The 27,594-nt window shown below is 44.3% G+C and overlaps 1 protein-coding gene across 3 annotated transcripts in view; it reads right to left on the bottom strand.

The window, feature by feature from the left end:
• SCAPER (S-phase cyclin A associated protein in the ER) overlaps nt 1–20,092 on the bottom strand; it is a 363,489-nt gene extending 343,397 nt beyond the window's left edge. For 2 of the 3 annotated variants that reach the window (XM_089655289.1, XM_089655291.1), the window contains exons 1-2: nt 20,041–20,092; nt 10,926–11,043 (exon numbers count right to left, since the gene is read on the bottom strand). In XM_089655289.1, the coding sequence (XP_089511415.1) occupies nt 10,926–11,043; nt 20,041–20,043 (121 nt within the window). In that variant the 5' untranslated portion in view covers nt 20,044–20,092. The remainder of the gene's footprint in view (nt 1–10,925; nt 11,044–20,040) is intronic. The other variant, XM_089655290.1, reaches the window with a different exon arrangement.
• Between the last annotated feature and the right edge of the window lie 7,502 nt (nt 20,093–27,594).

The raw sequence follows: 27,594 nt of genomic DNA, 5'->3' as shown, positions 1-27,594 counted from the left end.
AACACTGTAGGCCAGCCCAAGGTATAACCCCTCTTACTACCACCATGGTTCAGTTTTGTTAAAAATGGTACCAACAGCATGGTCATAAACACAGAGGGATACAACCCGTGTTCCTCAATGAACTCCAAGAAAAGGATTTTACGGTGAGCAAAAAAAAAAAAATCTAATTTTCTTTCCTGTACATTGAGGGGCACAGGAAGTCCTAATCCTTTGGGACATCTTAAAGCAGTCCAACTGATGGGTGGCAACACAGTGAATAAAGAAATATAATGTAATATACACTATATTGCCAAAAGTATTGGGACGCCTGCCTTTAAACGCACATGAACTTTAATGGCATCCCAGTCTTAGTCCGTAGGGTTCAATATTGAGTTGGCCCACCCTTTGTAGCTATAGCAGCTTCAACTCTTCTGGGAAGGCTGTCCACAAGGTTTAGGAATGTGTCTATGGGAATGTTTGCAATTTTCTAGAAGCACATTTGTGAGGTCAGGCACTGATGTCGGACGAGAAGGCCTGGCTCACAGTCTCCACTCTAATTCATCCCAAAGGTCTTCTATCGGGTTGAGGTCAGGACTCTGTGCGGGTCAGTCAAGTTCCTCCACCCCAAACTCACTCATCCATATCTTTATGGACCTTTGTTCCCACAAAGTTGGGAGCATGAAATTGCGCACAATATCTTTGTATGCCGATGCCTTAAGAGTTCCCTTTACTGGAACTAATGTGTCAAACCTAACCCCTGAAAAACAACCCCACACCATAATTCCCTCTCCACCAAACTTTACACTTGGCACAATGCATTCAGGCAAGTACTGTTCTCCTGGCAACACCCAAACCCACACATGTCCATCAGATTGCCAGACAGAGAAGCGTGATTCGTCACTCCAGAGAACACGTCTCCACTGCTCTAGAGTCCAGTGGCGGTGTGCTTTACACCACTACATCCAACACTTTGCATTGCACTTGCTGATGTAAGCTTGGATTCAGCTGCTCGGCCATGGAAACCCATTCCATGAAGATCTCTACGCACTGTTGTGCTAATCTGAAGGCCACACGAAGTTTGGAGGTCTTCAACTATTGACTCTGCAGACAGTTGGCGACTTCTGCGCACTGTGCGCAGACCCCGCTGTCTTTTTACGTGGCCTAGCTCTTCGTGGAATATTTAGTAGCAAGGAAATTTCACGGATGGCCTTATTGCACAGGTGGCAACCTATCACGGTACGGCTTGAGTTCCCTGAGCTCTTGAGAGCGACCCTCAATCTTTCATAAATGTTTGTAAAAGCAGTCTGCATGCCTAGGTGCTTGATTTTTATACACCTGTGGCCACGGAGCAATATTTGTTTGGCAATATTGCATATGTTTACAATTCAATTGATATTATGGTGCTTATTTTAGGATCACCATTAGACTGATGCACATTATTCACTTATTTACACCTTTTATTAATGCAGGTTTAGCGAGCTAGTACACATTTATTTTTACAGCACTGGAGTGCTGGGTAAAATTACGCACATTGATTTAATTGATGATTTTGTGCTACACTATTTATATTTCTTTACGGCATTCTGCGGGCTGTGACACAGGCAAGTGTTAGCAACAACTTCCATTAATCTTTTTAGTAGGTGTGGCAGTGAATGAATTCATTTTATTTATTTCAACACAGCAAATAACCACTATTAGGTCCAACACAAAACAACATTAATTGGGGACTGTCTGCAGGATCTTGTGCCCCAAACTAGCATCAGATGAGGCAAAAACAGAAAATCAGGTAGTAGCCTTACAAATTTAGGAAACAAAGGCCTGATGCTGAAAAGCCTAAGAGGCACTCACTGCTCTAGTAGAGCAAACCTTAACAGAAAAGGGGGAAATGTGACCTGAGTCACCTAGAAATGTTGGAAAAAAAAGCCAGGGTGCTCTTCATTGGCTCATCGTGAATGACAAATAGGGAATTAGTCTTGCCGAAAGAAGCAGTGGCTGAAAGATAGGCTTGCTCATGCTGAATCACATCTAAACAATAGTGGGAAATTTCCCTTTGGTGAACTGAAGCCAAAAGAAGGGTTGGAAAAATAATGTCCTGTTTAAGATGGAAAGCAGAGATCACCTTAGGAAGAAAGGAAGTCCTGGGCTCCAATTCCACCTTGTTTCTGTGCAAGACCAAAAAGGGTTCCTTGCCTAGTTGAGGTGATTTCCAGAAAATCAACTCGTGGGACAGAGTAGAGAGAGGAATTGAACTGATTCAAAATCTGGTTCAAATTGAAGTTTTAGAAAAGAACAAGATTTGAATCCCATAGAGTCAACCAGGACTGGACTGGGGGTACCAAATGTTAGACAATTTGCACAAGGATCTTATTCCAAGAATGGAAAGCTAAAAGTCCCTGAAACGCAATAGGAATGGGAGAGATCTGACCCTTGACAGTACTTAGAGTCAAGTGCTGATCCAGACCAAACTGTAAAAAAAATAAAAAGAGGATTCCTCTCATGGAGAAACTCCTGAGGGGAAAGCTCTTAGACTTGCGCCAAGTAAAATACACCTTACACATCTGATGGTAGCCTTTGTGGAAGGTGGACCTCCTAGCCTTGAGCACAGTAGAATGAAAGAATCAAAGATGCCTCTGTCCTTTAGAATCTTGGTTTCAACAATCATGCAGTTAAAACCAGGACCGAATAGATGGGTGGTAAGCTGGTCGTTTGGGTGGCAGATTCAGACAGTCTGACACAGCATACAGTGCATCTGCCAGAGGTCTTACCAGGTTGCTATACCACATCTGCCCAGACCAACCCGGAACAATGTGGTTTACAAGAATGCCCTTCATCTCATCCCCGCAAAGCAGATGATGAAGACATTTCAGGGGATCAGGAACCTGCAAGCTAGGCAGTGTACATGGTGCATCATGCACTGATGGCACCCATTTGGAACAGCAGAGACCACGCTTCTGAATCCAGACACTGCCTGCCAATTGTCTATATCTGGGATGTAAATGGCTGACATGGCTGGAATCAAAGTTTTACCCAAGACAGGATCCGCTCTAACTTTCTTGCTACAGCAAACCTTCTTGCTCCTCTTTGATGATTAATGTACACCACTGCTATGGCACTGTCTGACTGGATCTGAACTGGATGGCCCTGCAACAGGTTGGTCCAGCACTGGACAGCCAGATCACCTGAAGATTCAAGGGGTTTATCGGGAGACAAGATTGCTCTGATGACCAATTTCCCTATCCCAACAATATGCCCAGGACTCCCCCTCAAGCCAATCAGGCTTTTGTTGCCAGGATTCTCCAAAACACAGAAATAAATTACTTCTCTAAATCAAACATTAAAGCCACCAAGCTAGGGAAAGCCTTGTCCTGGGCATCAGTTGGGTTGGTTTGTCCAGGGACAGCACCACAATGGCGGAATGTTGTGTTGCAAATGTCTGCAGTGATATTAGGCAAAGAGAGCTGCCTTGGAGGAACTACCGTCAACCCCAAAACACTCATGCAGAAGCAGAGGGTCAGTTGATTGAACACAGATTTGAGACCTAAGAGCCCAAAGTTTCTCCAAGAGAAGGAAAATTCTAGCCTGGGAAGCCCATGATACTCTAAGTGGTAAGTAAGAGCCAAAAATGATTTCTGAAGTTTCAGGATCCTCAGCAACTAACCTTAGCAACATCTAAAAAGTCAGAGTCACATTGTCCACCAGAGCCTTCACAGACTGTTAGCCCAACAGAAGGCTGTCCAAGCTTTCCACAATGGGAACCCCAGGAGTGCAAAAGGGCTAACACTGGAGCAAGCACCTTCATGAACACCCAAGGTGCAGAAGAGATGTCTCATAAAAGGGCCACAAATTATTAGCGCAAAAGGCCTATAGAAAAACACACAATATGTCAGTGAGATGGAAAGATGGATACATTCATGTTAAGATGGCATCTTTTGTGTCCATTGATACCAGGACGTCCTCCTAGTGAACAGAAGCAATGATGATTCTGGTAGATTCCATCTGGAATTTGTGTACCTGAATTTAAACATTCAGTCTTGAGGTCTAAAACGGGGAAGGCTTGATATTAAAAAAAAAACAAAAGAGCGGGCAGGGAACAAAAGACCCTAAGATGCCACCTCTTGCTACCAGCTGTCAAGGATGCAAGATATCCAGATGGCTGCAAACATCAACAGAAATCCCCCTACTGGGGGTACATGTACATATTGAGGGGGGCTTGTCAGGTGGATTTTTCAGCTTTGAGATGCCAGAACTTATGGCTAGATGGGAAACAAACTGGGGGGGAGCGGTGTTGCCACCCAATAGAATTCATAGTCAGTCTGAACAGGCACTGTCCTTTGGAGGACAAATCGATCAACCACTTCATGCAAGAGAGTTCCGCTGTCTAGCACTTTAGTCAAAGGGCCTTGCGCATATGTACAAGCAAGAGACTAATGTGAAAAATAAGCCAGGATACTTCTAACAGGCGCAGATAAAGTTCAACAAGATCCTCACTAAGCAAACACAAAGACAGCAAGTGCTTTAACATGGGATTGACAGCAGAAGGCTGCATCTCAAGGGGAAAGCACATCAGAATCAAAGTCTCTGCAGAGGAAGGCTAAGAGGCCACTAATGCTGCAGACAAATTGGATGTAAAATCTGCTGGAGAAGGCGCTTGCAGAATATGCAATCAGGGCTGGAAGAATGTAAGTAAGTGGGTAATTTGGGTCATGGAATTCTGCATAGTAGAAACCTCAGCCAAGAGGGTAGAGGACCCAGGCACACCCAATGAAAAATACAGACATCACCATTATCAGATGGAGTTCTGAAAGCAGACCCCAGTTCATAAGAGCATCTGATACAGCAGGACTGTTTCCCCGGTCACTAGACACACTGCAGCGGCAGTACAGCAACTTTCATGTCCAAAGTCAGAGACAAGGCCTGAAATACTCACAAAACCTGGACAGCCAGTAGCAGATGAAGACTCACTACAAAGGGGTCAGGCAGCCAAAGATGACCAAAGTCACTGATAGCACCCGATGATTGACAGCCGAGCCTGCGAATGGCGCCCCCTATCCGGAACTGCAAAATCACGTATATATACAGGTGATTTTGCGAACCCGTGCCACCCTGTAGCAGTATTTCTGCTGTAGGCGGCACAGAAGTAGTTAAAGTATAACTAAAGGCAAAACATTTTGTTTTAAGTTTTGGATAGAGTGCAGAGGGATTAGGAACAGGAACACCTCTAAGTTTTCATTGCTGTCTGCACTTATATTAGGGAGATTCACCCTCTCTATTTGTCCTGTTTACCATTATCATTGAAAGTGAAAGTAAAAGAAAATCACAAATTTTGGGTTGTCCCCACAAATGTAACAGAGGGGAAATCTTCCAATGGGGACACTAGTTCTGGTGACCTGGGGGTCCCCAAGGAATTCCCTTAATTTTCATGGATTTCCTGACACTTCTACCTGTTTGGCTATGGGACAGCAAGTGTAGGGAAATCTCTGCAATGGGACACTGATGGTGAAAGAAAATCTGACAGGGGTTATAACCCTACCTTACAAATGATGCACCAATAGTGTCTGAGCTCTAAACCCAGCACAATGTGCAGTTGGGAAACAGAATTAGGAAGAGGAAAGTAACAATTTGTACCAGGGACAAGTAAACAAGTGACAGGAAAAACCACAGAGAGATACCAAGCAATAACCGAGTACAGATAAAGGAAAGGCAGGCCACAGGGTCAAATCAGGCTGCATTGGCTAACAGTATTTAACTAAAATATGGTCCAACACTTCAAATCCCAACTTGCACTAAACCCAAGCCCCTTTAATCTAGTATTAAATTCGAGTCTCTCTCATACAATATACAAAACCACCCTCTTCCACAGGCCCTTAGTGAAATAAAAAGATAGATTATAGTTTGTTAAAAATCTAAGTTTACGTTTGGCAAAATCAACAAACTTCTATTAGATGAATAAGCTTGCATTTATCTAGCACATTATTGACCTTGTGTGGACACTTTTAAGGCTCACTAAATCCTTGCCCAGTACACTGATAGGACAAGGACAAACTCTGTATTCAGCTTAAGTACAATTTACATTTACAAGGCCAGGCGGTGAATATGTGGATATATACTAAAAAACCTTTACCTGCCAAGATCTGCCCTGGTCCTGAGCATACAAATGTGCCCCATCAAAAACGAAAACCACAATAATGAGTTTTAAGTGTATACTTCAATGCTGTCTCTAAGGAGACAAAGAATGGAATTATATAAACCCTGACATTATTAGCATCAAAGTAAAATTGTAAGCTCCCAGGATCAGGGCCCTCCTAACCCTCTTGTATTGAACTGTATTGTTGCTGTATTGTCTCCCGTTATATTCTAAAGCGCTGAGCAAACTGTTGGCGCTATATAAATCCTGTATTATAATAATAACAAAGTCCTTTATGTTCCATTGAACATATACTATATGCACAGCCCCATCTAGTGGCTGAGAAGAGACACACAGCCCATACACAATGGAAGGGTGGGTATGGGATGCAGGGTCTCAAAATAAAAGGGTTACATAGTTAGTCTGGCTGAAAAAAGACAGAAGTCCATCCAGTTCAACCATTTAAAAAAAAAAAAGTTATAATCCTATACCCACAGTTGATCCAGAGGCATGAAGGGGTTAACATGTGAGGCAATCAAAGGGTTAATTGTGTGCTGTTTTATTATGAGGCTGTGTGCTGTGTTTCATTGTAAGCACACTGCTTTGTATGGGTTATTTGATTTTAATAAAGTGCATTGGGAAAACCAAAAAATATCAGGTATCCATTTTTAACATATCCAGCTCACATTGATTTAGCATTAGCCAATATAATTGTGACAGCTTGGTCTGGGTGGCTGTACTTTGCTCTGAATACCATGTAACAAGAATAAGAAAACAACTGCTGAAAACGTGACTGCAAAGCTCAATCTCAGTTTTCACGGGACTGAGATTAAGTCACTTTTGAAGCAGTTGTTTTCTTATTCTGGGTCACAATCCTGTGCAATGTCCTTTTGTCTCTTCGGTAAGTTGGGCAAGTCAACCGTGCTTTTGCTTAGCAGATGACATTTTCCCGGTAACGGCATATGCTGCCATAACCTTTGATACTGTACCTCGCCACATGGCAAATAAATTGGCAACTTCAGTCACAGAGGCAACAGCTAAGCGGGCACCAACAATTTGCACTCTGAAGCTCAGTAAGCTTTGACATGACTCCATATTACTAGCCGCGCACACAGTGAATGACAAGAGTGAGGCTTCCCACCTGTTAGCTAGGTGTCTCATCACACAGCAGAAGCATAAGAATGTTACATCACTTTCACTTTGAATGTGAAACATGTGGTCACTTTCACACCTGCAAATCATGTGGTGTTTCCATTTTTATCTAACCCCTGTACTGGATAAACACGAGTCATGTGTATTCTTACTTGAGCACTGGCTCACACCGAATCCGACTTTGAAATCGTGCCACTTCACTTGAAGTGGCACGACTTCAAAGCTGCAGGTCAGTGCAGTTTCAGGAGTGGCTTCCCCGACATCTCTGCAACTTCATGCACAGATGTCTATGCAAGTTGCACCTGAAATCACAAAAAAATAGTGCAGGAACCTTTTTTACAAATTGGTGCGCCACAAAGTTGGAGTCGCACTGATTTGAAAGGTCCCGTTGCTGACAATAGGGTGCAACTTTGGAGCTGTCAAATCGCATGACAAGTCGCACCAGTGTGAACCAGGGCTTAATCTTGTCTGTTTGATGTATTTCTGAACAAAGAACAGTGCCAGGGTTCAAAAAGTGGTTACGTAAAGCAGCTCTTGTGGCTTATTAGAGAAAAAAATTATTGTATGTATATAATTATCCAGTTTTTAAGTTCTTTATTGTTGAAGTGATATTAAAGGCAATGTTTTTTTAAAAACAAACATGTTATACTTACCTGCTCCATGCAGTGGTTTTGAAGAGAGCAGCCCTGATCCTCCTCTTCTCGGATTCCACGCCGGTGCTCCTGGCCCCTTTCTCCTGCCTAGTGCCCCCCAGAGCAAGCAGCTTGCTATGGGGGAGCCCAATCAGGCTCGATCCCAAGCCGCTGCTGTGTGTGTCCATATACACACAGAGCCATGGCTCAGTGCCACCCCGCTCTTTCTCCTTCTTGGCTTAATGGCTTCCGCTGTTGTCTCAACCAGTGAGGAGGGAGAATCCCCGGAGAGCCAAGGCTCTCATGCACATCGCTGGATCGCAATGGGGCTCAGGTAATTTTTACGGGGGCTGCTGCACACAGGTTTTTTACCTTCATGCATAGAATACATGAAGGTAAAAAAAACCTTGAGCCTTTATAACCACTTTAAATATATAAATATACCAACCAATATATTTTGAACATTAAAATCACCTTAAAAACAAACCAACCCCAGCGCTTACAATCTAAGAGGGAGGGGCTAGTGGTACAAAAGGTAATAACTGTGGGGGATGGACTGGTACAAGGAATAAAAGATTCTATTATTAGCTGAGGGCAGGATAGGCTTCCCTGCAGAGATAGATTTTCATCGCCTAAAAGTGAGCAGAGTAGGTGATAGTCTGATAAATTGGGGTAGAGCGTTCCAGAGGATGGGAGAAGCTCTGGAGAAGTCCTGGAGACGAGCATGGGAAGAGGAGACAAGGGAGCTAGAGAGTAGGAGGTCGTGGGAGCAGCGGAGAGTACAGTTTGGGTGATATTTGGAGACAAGATTGGTGATATAATTTGAGGCAGAGTTATAAATGGCTTTACATGTTATTGTTAGTGTTTTGAATAAAAAATAAATACGTTTTTGCAAGATGAGATAAAATGTAACACTTTCAGAAAATGCTAAAGAAAATCAGAAAACAAACAGGAATCCTGTAGAAGCAATGGTTGCATTTACTTGCTATCTCTCTCCAGCGTTCCTTAGAATTGTTATATTCTATCCCATCTTACAAAAATGCATTTATTTACAACGATCCTCAGCTCCTTCTTGTGGCCATAATGCAGTATTTTCCTGAATTCACTCTACATTCATTCTGAATCTTTACTACTACTCCTAATAATTAAAGAACGTTTCATCAGAAGAGAAAATAGTTTAATAACATTTGATTTTGCCTCATCCTCACAACAGTTGGTTAGTTTGCACATAACAAATGTACATGCAGTTTCACTGGACAAACAGCTGTGTAATTTTTTTTTTTTTTTTTTTATAAATACACCCCATATTGTATAAGCACCTTTTCTTTAACACAGCACCATTTTTTCAGTAACACTAGTTCTTAACCACTTGCCTACCAGGCACTTATACCCCCTTCTTTACCAGGCCAATTTTCAGCTTTCAGCGCTGCCACACTTTGATTGACAATTGCGCGGTCATGCAACATTGTACCCATATGAAATTTTGATCATTTTTTTCATACAAATAGAGCTTTCTTTTGGTGGTATTTAATCGCCACTGGGCGCTTTACTTTTTGCGCTATAAATAAAAAAAATTGCAAAAAATTTGAAAAAAAAGTTTCTTTGTTTCTATTATAAAATTTTTCAAACAGGTAATTTTTCTCCTTCTCCTGATGTGCGTTGATGAGGCAGCACTGATAGGCGGCACTGATGGGCACTGATAGGCAGCACTAAAGGGCACTGATAGGCAGTACTAATGAGGTGGCACGGATAGGCGGCACTGATAGGCAGCACTAATGAGGTGTCACGGATAGGCGGCACTAATATGCAGCACTGATAGGCGGCACTGATAGGTGGCACTGATGATGGGCACTGATAGACGGCACTGACTGGCATCACTGCTGGGCACTGACTGGCAGCACTGACTTGCACAACCGCTGGGCACTGACTGGTGGCACTGACTGGCAGCACTGGTGGGTGGCACTGGTGGGCGGCACTGGTGGGTGGGCACAGGTGGGTGGCACTGGTGGGTGGGCACAGGTGGGTGGCACTGCTGGACACAGGTAGGTGGCACTTCTGGGCACAGGTGTGTGACACTGCAGAGTGGCACAGGTGGGTGCACTGCTGGGCACAGGTGGGTGATCTGCTGGGCACCGGTGGGCGGAGCTAGTGGGCGCACTGCTGGGCACAGGTGGGCGGAACTTGTGGGTGGCACTGCTGGGCACCGATCATCAGGGCACTGATCATCAGTGCCCTGATGATCGGTGCCGATCCTCGCTCTGACAACTGCCGGTTCTCGGCAGTACTTTCCTCACGATCTGACAGCGTGAGGAAAGTGCAGCCGAGAACCGGCACTTGCATTTCCCTGTGATCAGCGTGTCATTGGACACCGCTGATCACGTGGTAAAAGGCCGCTGTGATTGGCCTTTTACCACATCACGTGATCAGCTGTGTCTGTAGGACACAGCGATCACGGAGATCGCCGGGTGCGCGCCCCAGGAGAGCGCGTTCTAGGAGGACGTCATATGACGTCCACCCAGAACTGGCCGGCCGCAGTGCAGCCATCATTCGGCTATCTGCGGTCAGCAACTAGTTAATGACACCAGTTTAGAAACAGTGGCCTCCAAATCCACTGCAGTGCAATTTCCAAAGTAAAGACAGTGCATGCTAGCTGCATAAAATCCAGACAATTGATTCAGAGGTGACACATTAACAGGGTTTTCAATTTTATAGAAAAAAAAATCACAATTCTCTTAGCACATCCTGAGGTCTACCCCATAAATGCATCCAACCCCATCCAGAACTGCACACTGCAGGTGAAACCTGATTCAACAATATTCCATTATTGCTGAATATTGGTGTTGCTGTGAATGCTAGCACACTGCCATGAGTTAGTTTAGCTCTCCAAGTAGTAAACAACACAAGTTAATTTAGTCCTTCTCCAGTGTAAAAACACAAGGGAAGAAAACAAGGTGAGGTTGAAAGAACCCCCTCAAGGGATCACTGTTAGTATAAAATAAAAAAAAGCCTTCAAATGTGTCATATAAATATAGCTGTACCTTCACCTTCTTTGTTTTCCAGGGGGACACTCCATGCAATCAGATTTCTGGCAGTACGTCCTTCCTCTGCCACAATTTTTCGAACTTTGTCATGACTGTTAGATCTCTGAAATGAAGCCTGTAAAATAAAGATGTATTAGGTTCTTTTATGTATACATAATATTGTCAATGCAAAGAAGTTAAGAGCTGTAGAATTGTTTTGGCCTAAATATACAACAATATTATCTTCACACAAAAAAACATCAAATAAAACAAACAAAAGGAGAACACTTTAAGGCTCCATGCACGCTGGAGTTTTTTTAACCCCTTTCGCGCCGGAGCCTCCCAGCCCTTTAAGGGTTTCAGAAGTCAGGAGACGGGGCGGGGTTAAGGGTCATGTGGCCGCCGTCACGGCGGTCACATGATCGGGAAAGGTCCCGATCGAAAGAGGAGATCAGGACCTTACCATGAATACCGGACATGTGTGCTGGGAGCGCGCAGGGTGAACGTTCTCAGCACATATGTTCTTTTTTAATAGAACGCAAATGTGCGCCCGCTCGGCGACTAGGCCCAGACGCCGGGAGACCGAACATTTGCGTTCGGCCTGCGTGAAGAGGTTAAGCTCCTAGAAGCTGTTATTAGCATTTTTTGTTCTGCTAGAAGCTAAATAGTGTTGTCCTATGTGTCCATGCACACTACTTTTGGCTATCAGTGTTTTTTGAGCTTCAGCGTCTAGGAGCAGGAAAAAATTGTTTTTGTAGAGTTTTTTGGAGCGTTTTTCCAGCAGAAAAAAAACACTATAACGCTCCTAACAGCTTTTTTCTAGCTTTTTTCCTACATGTACTTTAAAACCGCTAATAAAATGCTGATGCTCCTACACCCTTCTAAACGCTCCTACCAAATGCTATTACCAGTGTTTTTTGAGCTTAAAAGAAAATGCTACTGTGCATGGAGCCTAAAGAAATAATTCACTAACATGATAACTGCTCTATGGATCAACAAACACACCTCTGAAGCTCCCAGCCTTGAACACCACGCATGGCAATAATGTAGATAACAGCCAAATTTACAGTCACATAATAATAATTTACATATGAAAATGAGATTATCCATTATTAGACAATCACAATAATGGGTAATGGAGTGTCTACCTTGCTTTGTGCTTGCTAGAAGTCAGCAGGAGTCATGCTGCATCTATGCCTGCCCCCACTATTGCCTTAAAGTGACTTCATTATTAAAAAAAAAAATAAAGCTGTTAGCAGGTATGCAAGGAATGACAATTTAATTCTTGGAATGCCTACGGCGTACCACTGTGGTAGTTAGTCACACACCCATTTGCACTTGAGCGTGTTCTGACATGTTCTAACCAGCACTCGCATGAAGTAGAAGAAATAACAAGTGTGTGCGTTATGCTGTCGGCAAGAATTTGGAGCGGCAAATTAACCACTTACCCTCCAGAGGATTTACCCCCTTCCTGACCAGGTCATTTTTTGTGATACGGCGCTGCATTAACTTAACTAACAATTGCGCGGTCATGCAACACTGCACCCAAATAAAATTTATGTCCTTTCTTTCCCACAAATGGAGCTTTCTTTTGGTGGTATTTGATTGCCTGTGCATTGTTTATTTTTTGTGCTATAAACAAAAAATGAACGACAATTTTGAGGAACAAAAAACAATATTTTGGACATGTTGCTATAAAACATGTCCAGTAAAAAAATTTTTAAAAAATCTAATTTGTCATAAATTCACGCCAAAATGTATACTGCTACGTCCTTCCTAAAAAATAAAATCCCAATACGTGTAAATTAAGTTGAAAGTTATAGCGTCTACAAATGGCGGTATATATACTGGAATTTTTTTTTTTTACTAGTAATGGCGGCAGTCAGCGACTTATAGCGGCACTGCGGCGGGCATTTTGATACTGGAGGGGAACTAACTGCCAATGACATCCCCAGTGACACTAATACAGTGATCAGTGCTAATTAAAAGCACTGACACTGTACTAATGACACTGGGCAGGAAAGGGTTAACATCTGGGGGCGATCAAAGGGTTAACTGTGTGCTGTGTGTTATACTGTGTGCTTTACTGTGTCAGCACATTGCACACATTGCTTTGTATTTCTCTGCTATGTCTCCACCTGTGAACCAACCTTCGTTGATGTGTTTCACCACTCCTGGCTTGCTTACAAGGATAGGGGACACAGGAAAAAATAACCTCTACCTGAAAAGCATTTTCCTGGCTCCAAATGGCAGCATACTATCACATGTGTGCTGCCAAGGATTGGTGCCAGGGACAGAAAACTGCAAGGTAAGTATGATACAGTTGTCCTTTTTCATCCAGTACAATATATATATATATATTATACACACATGCACCTCTTTATTAGGTACACCTATTCAATTGCTTGGTAACATAATTAGCTAATCAGCCAACTCATGGAATTTCGGCATCTAGACATGGTGAAGCCGAATTGCTGAAGAACCAGAATGGGGAAGAAAGGGGATTTAAGTGACTTTGAATGTGGCATAGTTGTTGGTGCCAGATGGGCTGGTCTGAGTATTTCAAAAACTGCTGATCTACTGGGATTTTCACATACAACCATCTATAGGATTTATAGAGAATGATCTGAAAAAGAGAAATATCCAGTGAGCGGCAGTTGTGTGGACAAAAATAGCTTGTTGTTGTCAGAGGAGAATGGGCAGACTGGTTCGAGATGATAGGCAACAGTAACTGCACTTATTCCAAACCTAGACTGCAGATATAGCAACCCTATACCGCATTATATCAAACCTTTACCGCATCTAAACTGCATCCAGGTTAACTGAGACTGTCATTAAGTGCACCAACACTCTTAAAGGGCCACAATGATAGCCAGCAGAAGAGCATCTCAAAGGACTGCCCTCCCCATATTAATGATTCTGCTAGCCCCCTTTGTTCCCCTGCCCCCTTCGCCACCATCCTTCTGTTCTTTTGGATAGTGCATACCCTGTTGGTCTAGAACTAGTATCACTGCAATTACTGCACTCTGGCGGTATAGTTCCAGCACTTGGACACAGACAACAGTAAAAATCAGACAGAGTTTATAACCTCTCACCTTGCTATCCAAATATAAATTGAAAGAAAAATTGTCTTCATTTATACTTTAAATCGGTATTAAACCCAAAATCAAAAATGACATTTATTGCAGGTTACAAATCCTCAGATGTGGTGGCTGCATTAGGTTTATTTTCTAGGCATTTGCCCTCTGTTTTCACCTGGTGATCTGGCCAGTAACTCACCTACCGTATTAGTGTGCCCCTACTCTGGATGAAGGAGCATGGGGGCACCTTTGGACAGCAGCATTAATAATCTGGTGGGGGGGGGCTGTTAGATGTACTAGCAGATTTAAAAACACTAACAAGCTGAGACCAAACTCCAGCTAACTCAAAAATGTTGAAGATAGTCCCCTTAGGGCAGTACTGTGCGGCAAGTGACGTGAGCGGAACCGGAAGTGACACCATCGGCACCATTTTGTGACACTCGGCAGTGGTGAGAGCACTGCAGGGACCCACATAGCATGTTTTGCTCGGTTTCACTATCTGCAACATTTGAATCTCATTTATTGCTTGTAAGTGGCTGTCTATTTGGGCCAATAAAGGAGGTATTTTGTACTGCACCATTGGGGTTCTCTTTTGTGTTTTATCCCTTACATGACCATTTGAGAGGCGATCACAGAGGAGGAAGAAGGGTGACTTTACATCATTTTCAATGCCTTTATACCTATTACCAACCAACCCATGGAATGTCATCTGTACATCCGTGAGATCCTGGTGTATTGGAGACGGTGACTGTCATCTTTAAGCGATTTAGCCAACCATGAGAATGGGGGGCATATTTGTGTGGTGAATGCACACCCGAAAGGGGGGACACTATATTTATCCTGTACACGGGTTGAAGTTTCATGGAGATTTTGAAGACTTTGTGGGCTTATCAAGGACTTTCTTTAGGACTTTTTCACATCAAAAGTTACATTTTGATATTCACTTTATGTTATTTTACGCTACTGAATCACTTTAATGTATTTTTGGTCATATTGATTTATTAGAAGTGGCAGCAATGATTTGATTATTATTTGCATATATATTTGGCAAGTAATTTTAAGCACAATTTTTGTTTCTTTTTATATGCTTTCCTCCAATGATCAGACTTATCTCAACATCCCCCCTCTATGCAGCTGAGAACAAAGGATACAGTCAGGTCCATAAATATTGGGACATTGACACATTTCTAACATTTTTGGCTCTATACACCACCACAATGGATTTGAAATGAAACGAACAAGATATGCTTTAACTGCAGACTGTCAGCTTTAATTTGAGGCTATTTACATCCAAATCAGGTGAACGGTGTAGGAATTACAACAGTTTGCATATGTGCCTCCCACTTGTTAAGGGACCAAAAGTAATGGGACAATTGGCTTCTCAGCCGTTCCATGGCCAGGTGTGTGTTATTCCCTCATTATCCCAATTACAATGAGCAGATAAAAATCCAGAGTTCATTTCATGTGTGCTATTTGCATTTGGAATCTGTTGCTGTCAACTCTCAAGATGAGATCCAAAGAGCTGTCACTATCAGTGAAGCAAGCCATCATTAGGCTGAAAAAACAAAACAAACCCATCAGAGAGATAGCAAAAACATTAGGTGTGGCCAAAACAACTGTTTGGAACATTCTTAAAAAGAAGGAACGCACCGGTGAGCTCAGCAACACCAAAAAACCCGGACGACCACGGAAAACAACTGTGGTGGATGACCGAAGAATTCTTTCCCTGGTGAAGAAAACACCCTTCACAACAGTTTGCCAGATCAAGAACACTCTCCAGGAGGTAGGTGTATGTGTGTCAAAGTCAACAATCAAGAGAAGACTTCACCAGAGTGAATACAGAGGGTTCACCACAAGATGTAAACCATTGGTGAGCCTCAAAAACAGGAAGGCCAGATTAGAGTTTGCCAAATGGCATCTAAAAAAGCCTTCACAGTTCTGGAACAACATCCTATGGACAGATGAGACCAAGATCAACTTGTACCAGAGTGATGGGAAGAGAAGAGTATGGAGAAGGAAAGGAACTGCTCATGATCCTAAGCATACCACCTCATTAGTGAAGCATGGTGGTGGTAGTGTCATGGCGTGGGCATGTATGGCTGCCAATGGAACTGGTTCTCTTGTATTTATAGATGATGTGACTGCTGACAAAAGCAGCAGGATGAATTCTGAAGTGTTTCGGGCAATATTATCTGCTCATATTCAGCCAAATGCTTCACAACTCATTGGACGCTTCACAGTGCAGATGGACAATGACCCAAAGAAGACTGCAAAAGCAACCAAAGAGTTTTTTAAGGGAAAGAAGTGGAATGTTATGCAATGGCCAAGTCAATCACCTGACCTGAATCCGATTGAGCATGCATTTCACTTGCTGAAGACAAAACTGAAGGGAAAATGCCCCAAGAACAAGCAGGAACTGAAGACAGTTGCAGTAGAGGCCTGGCAGAGCATCACCAGGGATGAAACCCAGCGTCTGGTGATGTCTATGCGTTCCAGTCTTCAGGCTGTAATTGACTGCAAAGGATTTGCAACCAAGTATTAAAAAGTGAAATTTTGATTTATGATTATTATTCTGTCCCATTACTTTTGGTCCCTTAACAAGTGGGAGGCACATATGAAAACTGTTGTAATTCCTACACCGTTCACCTGATTTGGATGTAAATAGCCTCAAATTAAAGCTGACAGTCTGCAGTGAAAGCACATCTTGTTTGTTTCATTTCAAATCCATTGTGGTGGTGTATAGAGCCAAAAATGTTAGAATTGTGTCGATCTCCCAATATTTATGGACCTGACTGTATGTGATCACTTATAAACAAATGAGAAAAACGGGTATTTATAATACATATATACAGTACTTCACAGAAGTGAGTACACCCCTCACATTTTTGTAAAATATTATATTCTATCTTTTCATGTGACAACACTGAAGAAATGACACTTTGCTACAATGTAAAGTAGTGAGTGTACAGCTTGTATAACAGTGTAAATGTGCTGTCCCCTCAGCCACACAAAATATTGACACTTTGGGCCCAATTAGGACATTTTCACTTTTGTTGCCAGCAGATTAGGCTGTGTGTTGAGTTATTTTGAGGGGACAGCAAATTTACACTGTTATACAAGCTGTACACTCACTACTTTACATTGTAGCAAAGTGTCATTTCTTCAGTGATGTCACATGAAAAAATATAATATATTTACAAAAATGTGAGGGGGTGTACTCACTTCTGTGAGATACTGTATGCATGTATTTGTGTATGTATGTATATATATAAATATATAAAATGTATATGTACACACTTGCACATATAATATACCGATCCTTCCTAATATTTACCACAGTTATACCCCCTGTCAATTGTTTTGTCCATCTATGTTGTTAGGGAGATTTTCTTTAACTCCCTGCACCACAGCCATAACAGGAAGTGAGAAGGAATCCCCAAAGTGAGGGAATCCCCGCTTGTTACCAGAACTAGTTTTCCCATTGAAAGATTTCCGCACTATTATTGTTCAGGTGACAACTCAAATGTTTGGGTTTTCTTTTACTTTCAGTAAAAATAATAAAGTGCCTGTTTTTGCAGTCTATCTGCCGCATTTGTAGACGAGGCTCCTAACTTTCTAAACAAAGGGTCAGTTTGGTGTCCTTCAGAGTTTAGGGGGTCAGACTGTGGCCAGTGGGAGTATAAAATGCCCAAGTGTAATTGGGGATAGATAATGTCTCAGGCTTGGTGGTCAGTGTGATTTACAAAATTACATAGTGCCTGTGGTCAATAGGGGGAAAATTGTGCTTCATCATTGGTGCCAGTGGGGGGGAAGAATGCCCCATCATTGAAAATTGAAAGTGGAAATAATACAAATTACATAGTGCCTGCAGTCAGTAAGGGGAAGAATAGTGCCACGTCACTGGTGTCAGTGGGGGGGAATAGTGCCCCATCGTTGGTGTCAGTGGGGGGAATAGTGTCCCATTGTTGGTGTCAGTGGAGGAGAATAGTGTCCCATCGTTGGTGTCAGTGGGGGGAATGGTTCTCCATCGTTGGTATCAGTGGGGGGAATGGTTCTCCATCGTTGGTATCAGTGGGGGGAACGGTTCCCCATCGTTGGTGTCAGTGGAAGGAACGGTTCCCCATCGTTGGTGTCAGTGGAAGGAACGGTTCCCCATCGTTGGTGTCAGTGGAAGGAACGGTTCCCCATCGTTGGTGTCAGTGGAAGGAACGGTTCCCCATCGTTGGTGTCAGTGGAAGGAACGGTTCCCCACTGTTGGTGTCAGTGGAAGGAACAGTTCCCCACTGTTGGTGTCAGTGGAAGGAACAGTTCCCCACTGTTGGTGTCAGTGGAAGGAATAGTTCCCCACTGTTGGTGTCAGTGGAAGGAATAGTTCCCCACTGTTGGTGTCAGTGGAAGGAATAGTTCCCCACTGTTGGTGTCAGTGGAAGGAATAGTTCCCCACTGTTGGTGTCAGTGGAAGGAATAGTTCCCCATTTTTGGTGTCAGTGGAAGGAACAGTTCCCCACTGTTGGTGTCAGTGAAAGGAATAGTTCCCCATTGTTGGTGTCAATGGAAGGAATAGTTCCCCATTGTTGGTGTCAGTGGAAGGAATAGTTCCCCATCGTTGGTGTCAATGGAAGGAACGGTTCCCCAATGTTGGTGTCAGTGGAAGGAACAGTTCCCCACTGTTGGTGTCAGTGGAAGGAATAGTTCCCCACTGTTGGTGTCAGTGGAAGGAATAGTTCCCCATCGTTGGTGTCAATGGAAGGAACGGTTCCCCAATGTTGGTGTCAGTGGAAGGAATAGTTCCCCACTGTTGGTGTCAGTGGAAGGAACAGTTCCCCACTGTTGGTGTCAGTGGAAGGAACAGTTCCCCATTGTTGGTGTCAGTGGAAGGAATAGTTCCCCACTGTTGGTGTCAGTGGAAGGAATAGTTCCCCACTGTTGGTGTCAGTGGAAGGAATAGTTCCCCATTTTTGGTGTCAGTGGAAGGAACAGTTCCCCACTGTTGGTGTCAGTGGAAGGAATAGTTCCCCACTGTTGGTGTCAGTGGAAGGAATAGTTCCCCATTGTTGGTGTCAGTGGAATAGTTCCCCATTGTTGGTGTCAGTGGAAGGAATAGTTCCCCATTATTGGTGTCAGTGGAAGGAATAGTTCCCCATTATTGGTTTCAGTGGAAGGAATAGTTCCCCATTATTGGTGTCAGTGGAAGGAATAGTTCCCCATTATTGGTGTCAGTGGAAGGAATAGTGCCTCATCGTTGGCAACAGTGGAAAAAATGGTGTCCCATCATTGGCATCAATGCAAAGAACAGTGTCCCAAGGGCCAGATACAGTCAAGTAAGGGCCGCATCCAGTGGTTCAGAGACCATTCTCTTAGGGCTCATTTACACTCTGGAGAGCAATCTGTATTTGGGTCGCTCTTCAGAGAGCCTTTGACAGGTGGTTAGCAGGGGTTGTATCGCCACCTGCTTTAACCCCCTAAATACCAAACACTTGCCTGTGTACAGTTGCAACGCAGCCCCACGCACCAGACAGGGGGTATGACTCCTGCCATGAAGCAAAGAATTGCGCTCGCAGCATGTGTACACCCCCAGCTGCTGCTTCTGCAACAAGAGGAGTGATTGAAGGGAGGTAAAAATGTGGCTCAACCTCAGGGTTTTACAGCACCCCAATCAACTGTGTAAACAAGACCTCAGAGTAATAGTTTGCATGCATTCTCACGTGGTGGGGCTCACAGTCTGTTTATGTCCACAGGTGTGTACACTGGAGGTGCAGGAAGTGAGGGGCATCATTCCCAATCAGTGCAGGCAGCAGAGTGTGCTCCTCTCATACTGTATGCAGAGACCATGCAGGGAAGGAAGGCCTCTGCCAGCTCTCCTCTAATGTAGTCACCTCACTGCCACAGCCAGGCTGAGTCCCCCCTCCCCCACCATGACAAGCAGGTAAACACACATGACAGCACTAACCCCGCCCCCGACACCTCTGTACACACTGTCTATACACCGCTCTAACCGCCCGGCTCCTCCATGACCAGCACCGTGGACACAGAACAGCCCGGCCCTTCCTTACCATCCGGCCGCCGTAGCCTTCCCTCCTCTCCCCGGTGTCACCGGCAACTGACCGGAAAGGCGGGAAGCGCAGGCGCCGGACTCAAGGGGCGTAGTTTGCCTGCCCAAGTCAGCCGTTCTCACAGCGGAAGTGAGTCGCAATTGGTAGACTTGGACGTTGTGTCATCGGTAGGAGGTTTGTGCCAGCCAATCATATCCCAGGAATGTCCAAGCGGGTCTGCCCTGGTTGTTTGTAAGCCGTCGGTGCCATAGCAACTGAAGACGCTGCCCGGGAGGCTCAAACAGGTGTCTTCTGGGAACATTGGCCGGTTTCTTCTCGGACCAATAATTAGATCCCGTTACTAGTACTAAATGCAGAGGGAGTTCATTGTGGAAGGCGGTGCGATCCAGCAGAGAGCCTTCCTTGGGAGAAATACAACTTCATACAGCAGACTTTAGGAACATTCTCGCTGCCTGGCTGTGCTGAGCCAGTGTCACTCCCCTGGAACAACAGCACAGACCAGGAAAGTCAGAGCAGTGCAAGTCCTGATATGGAGCCTTGTCCTGGATCAGTGACTCCAACCAGTGAAGGAAGACGATCAGGATGACAGCCAAACAACGAACATTTTGGGAACAGGAGATTATGATTCTCCTGATATGTTTCCTCTAAGCCTCGTACACACGATGAGAATGTCGAACAAAAAATACCACGTTCGGAGCAATCGTCTGATAATCTGATCGTTAGTACACAGCTTTCGAGAGCCGATCTCAACAGTTCATACGATAATATCCCAAGGAACAAGCACAAAAAGTTTTCTCATACAATAACAGAACGATTTTCATTTAATCAGTACAGTAATCATCAGGGTTGTCCCTAGGGTTGGTGTCACCCCTCCGACGATCCCCGCTGGATGGATCAGATCTGTGGACTGAGCATAATGGATCAGAGTCCGATCCATTATGCTCCCCAATCAGCAGATCCGATCCATCCCACCGGGGATCGTCGGCTTGCAACCTATACAGGGTTAACTGATCTCTCCACGAAAAGGTAAGTTTTAAAGCAAGCCGACGATCCTCGCAAGATGGATTGGATCTGCAGATTGGGGAGCATAATGTATCGGGCTCCGATCCATTATGCTCCGTCCACAGATCCGATCCATCCTGCGGGGATTGTCGGCTTGCTTTAAAATATACCTTTTCATGGAGTGGGTCCAGTGTCACCCCATGTGATAGGTGTCACCCGATGTAGCGCACCTGCCTTGGGACGCCAGTGGTATTTATCCATAAAAACTTGAGAGACCAAGACCGTGCATGCTCGGAAATGAAAGAACACATCACAATACAATACATTCTAAAGTTGTATTCTGTCATACGTGAATTTTCATAACTTTGGGAACCTCTTCATTTTCATGATGAAACTAGCATGAACCCCCCCCCCACCAAAAAAAACAGACAATTATTCATCCGATATTCTCAGTGTGAATACTGGGCTTCAGAGCCAGTACACACCACACGCAGTCCAGTGCATACTTTTTTTTTCTGCATCAAAAACACATTGATAGTAGGTTACACGGTTTCCAATGGAATAATTCACACCAGTTCATTCAGTTCCATTGCGTTCCAGTTCCAGAAAAAAAAGTAGAACATGCTGCATTTTTTCTGCATTGAACTGTACTGAAACGCAATAAAACTCATTGGAATGCACCAGCACACACATGTCCTTATTTAAGTTGAAGGGGGAAAAAATGAACCTGAACGCATCAAAAACGCACCAGAAAGCGGCAAAATCGCGCATACAGAAACACATCCAGAATGCATCCTGAGTACGTTTCTATGGTGTGATCCGGCCCTAAGTCTGTGTATAAACTCTTGCATTACTGTAATTTGGGGACAGGACTGAGCCACACTCTGTGTGTCCCATAGACACACAGGCAGCTCGAGAGCGAGTACGCACAACCTCCAGCTGGTGACCGGAGAGGAGGAGGATGCGAAAACTGCAAAACTATGGCACAGAGCGGGTGTGTATGATGGGTTTGTCATTTTGAAGAAAAACCAAGTTTTTAGAATCAGTTTACTGTCCTTCAGACATTAAGGGGACCGGATTTCAGCCAGTGGGGGTAGAAAATATCCAGGGCCCAACATCAGTGAGAATAAACATTGCCACAGGGTTGGTAGTCAGTTACATACTGTAGCACCTGTGATCAGTAGCTGGAGGAATAGTGGCCCATCAGTGGTATTACTGGGAGGAACAGGACCCCACCATTGGTATCAGTGGAAGAAATAGCACCTTATTGTTGGTGTCAGTGTGAGATGGGGAAACAGCTCTCATTGTTTGAACACTGTTTGTGTGGAAGTAAATTAATGTTTTGACTGACATTCTGCGGTTTAGCCACAAGATGTCACTGTTTTTCTAACACAGCCTCAGACTGTATAGATATTTGTATATTCATGAAGAGGTGGGGTTTTGCACACAGAGTTGGTGAGAACAGGAAGGAGAGGGAGAAGCTATGTTTTGGAGCATGGTGAATAAGGGACTGTGTGAGCTGCAAATCTGATGACATCCAGGTGTGAAAGCATCCCTCAGTAACCAGAGATTGCTGCCAGGAAGCTGATGAGATTGCTGCCAGGAATGCTGATGAGATTGCTACCAGGAAGCTGATGAGATTGCTGCCAGGAATGCTGATGAGATTGCTGCCAGGAATGCTGATGAGATTGCTGCCAGGAAGCTGATGAGATTGCTGCCAGGAATGCTGATGAGATTGCTGCCAGGAAGGCTGATGAGAGCAGAGGAACTAAGCAACATATATGGCAAGAGCACATGCTTGTTGGAGAGACATTTCTTCTGTTCAGAGTCACCAGCGGATGCAAAGCAGACCTGGGTCGGTAAGATCGTGCACGCACCTCATTTCAGTGTTGGCGCCTTGAGACTGAGTCCAGGCCCATTGTTAGTTAGTTAGGGTCTCTGTTTGTGTCAGGCCACAAGTGTTGTTACTGATTTGGAAGGACTTCACAACTTAAAGTGACATTTCACATTGGAGAGCTGATAAAATCCTACAAACTCAAACCAGACTGGCGTTTTGCTCAGAAGGAATACTCAGGCATGTGCTACAGGACCAGTTATGGTCCCTCCTCCATTCAGCTCATACAATCCACAAAATCTTAGTTGCTTGCTGACAACTCTTATCAGCCTGGTAAAAAGACTAGCAGGATCTTACCCTCAATATACATTGCAGGGACCATAAAAGTGTCTGACATAGCCTCTTCAATGACTAGAAAGTTACCAGACATTGGGCCATAAATACCTTAGTTGGAAGTCAGGAGAATACACATCCCTGATGACTCTAAAACTTCAGTATATTTCATAACTCATGAAATAATGGCAGCACAGCCAGAATATAGACATAGTCACCTCCCTCAGTTATTGGCTAGCATTTTCTAGGAAGACATGCAGCTGTCAGCTCCTGTGTGTCCATCACAGGAATAAACTCAGAAAAAAGGTCTGAGCCTTTCTGCCAGCATAGGGACATTATATTGTCCCTTCAAATCAAGCAAACTTCAAGCACCCAGTGCCGACACGTCTGGCTTTATCCAGCTACAGGACACTGTGCTGTCTGTGCCTCCTGCTGAGATCAACCTCATCTCCCACTACCTGCGGGGCACAGGAACTCCTTGAGTTAATTAAGTAGACAAGCTGACTGCTTGACACACAGTTGAGTTCAACAAATGACACAAAAATAAAATAATATTTCTGCTCTCCATCACAACTCCCATGTTTCTTACTGCACAGAGTCTACTTCCCCTCCAGAGACATTTATCACTGCATTGTGCATGCTCCTACTACACATATGACTTATGGAACAATGTCCCTGTGCAGTAAGAAACATGGCACTGGAATAATTTAGGGAAACCTGCATTACAAAGAATCTCAAAGGAGGAGGCATGAACACTGCAATGTGAGAAATGTTTATACAAGGGACAATGTTGAGTGGAAAAAGTCTGGAAGGGAGTTGTGCCAACCCCTGCGCTGAGGATTTAACCCTGACTTAACCCTTGCCCACCAGAGTTCTACCTCCTTGCTGTGTGCCATCCCGTGCTGAAGATTTAACCCAGACTTAACCCTTGCCTGCCAGAGTTCTACCTCCTTGCTGTGTGCCAACCCTTGTGCCAAGGACTTAACCCTTGCCCGCCAGAGTCCTGCCTCCCTGTTGTGTGCTCAGATTGTGCTACGGACTAACCCCCTTTGTCTACTGGACTTCTGCCCCCTGCTGCATGCCCAACCTGTTTTATGGATTTAACCCCCTTTTGCCTACCAGAAAAAATGCAAAGTGTTCTCTGAATTCAGCCTATGCCATGCGACCACCTGTGTTCATTGTGCAACAGGGCAGCCACTCGGCACAAGACCCAGCAGCTAGCAGAAATCACTGCAGTAGTGGTGCCTGCTACAGTGACTTCCAGCTTCCATGGGGATCTACAAAATATGACACATATATACTGTACTCACTGTGTTGCCTTCACAGGCTAATTGAATTAAAGTTACTTATATGGGACATGTAGTGTACCACTGCCATCTAGTGGCAAACATGTATGGCAGTTCTCCTCTGGATATGTAAGCTCTCAGACAGGAAGTGACTCTTTGTTTAGGAAGCTCATCAGCCATTTTAGACTTCTATTCACTGGGGATGCAGTGTGCTTGCTTCTCTCCCAAGGGGCTTGAGACATCATCACCTTTTCACCTATAAAATAAAGTTGGATTCTTTGGTAGACAACACAAGCAGTGGGCTTCTGTTTGCTGGGGATTCTGACAAGGGTTTAGCTGTCCGTTTAGAGCCACACATAGTCAGTGTTTTGAGAACGGAACAGTGAAAAGGTGAAGCGCAACAAGCCTGGAGATAGGAGTCACTGCACAGACAGAATGAGTCTAAGATCAGGAAGACAGTATAAGGCTGAAGATCAGCCACCCGGGACACATCAAGGCAGGGAGAGCATGCCAAGTGTCCAGCAAGATGATGCACGCTCACACTCGTCTAGATCAGCAAGGTCCAGTCAGATTTCATCAGCAAGTGCCCTTTTAGCCAGAGCTCGCGCCAAAGCAGAGGCAGCTCGTGTTCAGCTAGAATTCGCTGAGAAAGAGGCCACCGTTATGAAGGAAATTGCTGAGAAAGAAGCCGCCGCTGCACCAGCAGAGGCTGCCATTATAAAGGAAAGGGCTGAGAAAGAAGCCGCCGCTGCAGCAGCAGAGGCTGCTATTATAAAGGAAAGAGCAGAGAAAGAAAAAGAAAAATCAGAACAAGAAGCAAAGTTGCATATTCTTCAGCGTCAGTGTGCAGCCACAGAGGCCGCAGCTTATGCCGAAATGGAACGGTATGGAAGTGGGTCTATCCACGAAGGCCCATATGTGCCTGAGAAACCCCTCTCCTCAGTAGAACGCACAAGGGAGTATGTCCAAGAACATTCAAGCAGCAATGCAACAAAACAGTTCCCTAATCCAGAGTCAGCTGAATTTAAACCAAGACCAGCAGAATCCCTGAGTGTACAAAAACAAACCAATCCAGAATCAGCTGAATCTAAACCAAGACCAGCAGAACCCCTGAGCGTACAAAAACAAACCGATGAGGCCAGCAGTACCAGAGCGATTAAAAATGAATCCTTACTACAGCAATCCAAACACCAGAGTACACAAGATGTCACTAAATATCTTATCCGTAAAGAAATTGTTAATTCAGGCTTTCTCAAGTTTGATGACTGCCCTGAGAATTACTGGGCATGGAAGTCTTCTTTTCTGTATGCAGTCAAAGACTTAGGCTTATCAGCAGCCGAGATGCTGGACCTGATGATAAAATGGCTTGGGACGGAGTCAGCAGAACATGCAAGAAGGATGCGCAGGGTACATATATTTAACCCTCCAGCAGGACTTGATATGGCCTGGCAGAGGCTAGAGGAAAGATATGGATCACCAGAGGCAATTGAAGGTGCTCTAATGAAAAGACTTGAGTCTTTTCCCAAGCTAAACAGCAAAGACAACTTGAAACTGCAAGAGCTGGGTGATATTCTTTGGGAAGTCCAGTGTGCCAAAGAAGAAGGCTATTTAAGAGGACTTGCACATTTAGATACCGCCAGCGGTACTAAGCCAATAGTGGAGAAACTACCTCACAACCTGCAAGAAAAATGGGTGAGTGTTGGAGCCAAATACAAAGAAGAATATGATGTCCCCTTCCCCCCTTTCTTTGTGTTTTCTAGATTTGTACAGCAGCAAGCAAGGATCCGGTGTGATCCCAGCTTTTCCTTCATCACCAGCAGTCAACTGCCAAAGGCAGAAAAGCCACTTAGATCCTACAATAGGACTTCAGTGATCGCCCACAAGACAGCGGTTCCCTCTGAGGACCCAGGCAGTCCAAGCAGCTACAAGGTAAACACCTTTGAAGGTCCTGACAGACTTTGCCCACTTCATAAAAAGCCCCATCCTCTAAACAAGTGCAAAGGGTTCAAAAGTAAACCCATCAAGGAAAGGATAGCCTTTCTTAGACAAAATGGCATCTGCTTCAAGTGTTGTGGATCCACTAAGCATGTAGCAAAAGACTGCAAAATACAAGCGGATTGCTCAGAATGTGGCAGTAACAGACACATCACAGCTTTACACCCTGATACATTGCGTCAACCACTAGAGGTCACTGAAGAGCAGAAAGATGAGGGCAGGGAGCAAAAGGATAATTCAGCTACCCCAGTAATGTCCAAATGCACTGAAATCTGTGGCGACAGTACAAGTCCACGCTCATGTGCCAAGATCTGCCTAGCAACAGTGTACCCCACAGGGAAAAAGGAGAAGGCAGTTAAGATGTATGTAGTTCTGGATGAACAGAGTAACAGGTCACTGGCAAGGTCAGACTTTTTCGATGCCTTCAATATTACATCAAGTGCTATCCCATACACCCTAAAGACGTGCAGGAATGATAGAAACTTCAGGAAGAAGAGCTACTGACTTTACTATTGAGTCTCTTGACAAGAGAGTCCATCTCTCACTTCCCATTTTGATAGAGTGTGATATGATACCGGATGATAAAACAGAGATCCCTTCACCAGAAGTAGCCCGTCATCATCCTCATCTCAATTCAATATCTCACCTTATTCCAGCTATCCAGACAGATGCCTCTATTCTTCTACTTCTCGGGAGAGACATTCTACAAGTACATAAGGTACGTCAACAAATTAATGGGCCCTTTAATGCCCCCTATGCCCAAAGACTTGACCTAGGGTGGGTCATAGTAGGAGAAGTTTGTCTAGGAGCAGTACATCGGCCTGACAGTGTCAATACGTCAAAGACATATGTGCTACTGAATGGACGCACATCCCTTCTAAATCCATGCCAAAACAGCTTTGTTGTGAAAGAAACCCTTAACATCCCAAAAGAATACTGTGACTTTCCTTCTAGTTACAATAGAGACATTAGTAGTGGCATGGAGTCTGACACTTTAGGGAACTCAGTATTCCAGAGAACAAAAGATGACGACAAACAAGCAATGTCTATAGATGATCGAGCTTTTCTCCATATCATGGATAAAGAGACTTTCCAAGATGAAAA

Source organism: Staurois parvus, unplaced genomic scaffold (assembly GCF_062004578.1).
Source record: "Staurois parvus isolate SC_StPar_1 unplaced genomic scaffold, SC_StPar_1.0 ptg000832l, whole genome shotgun sequence".
NCBI classification, from domain to species: Eukaryota; Metazoa; Chordata; class Amphibia; order Anura; family Ranidae; genus Staurois; species Staurois parvus.
The sequence above is the reverse complement of the archived record's forward strand: the minus strand, read 5'-3'. Positions and strand labels throughout refer to the sequence as shown.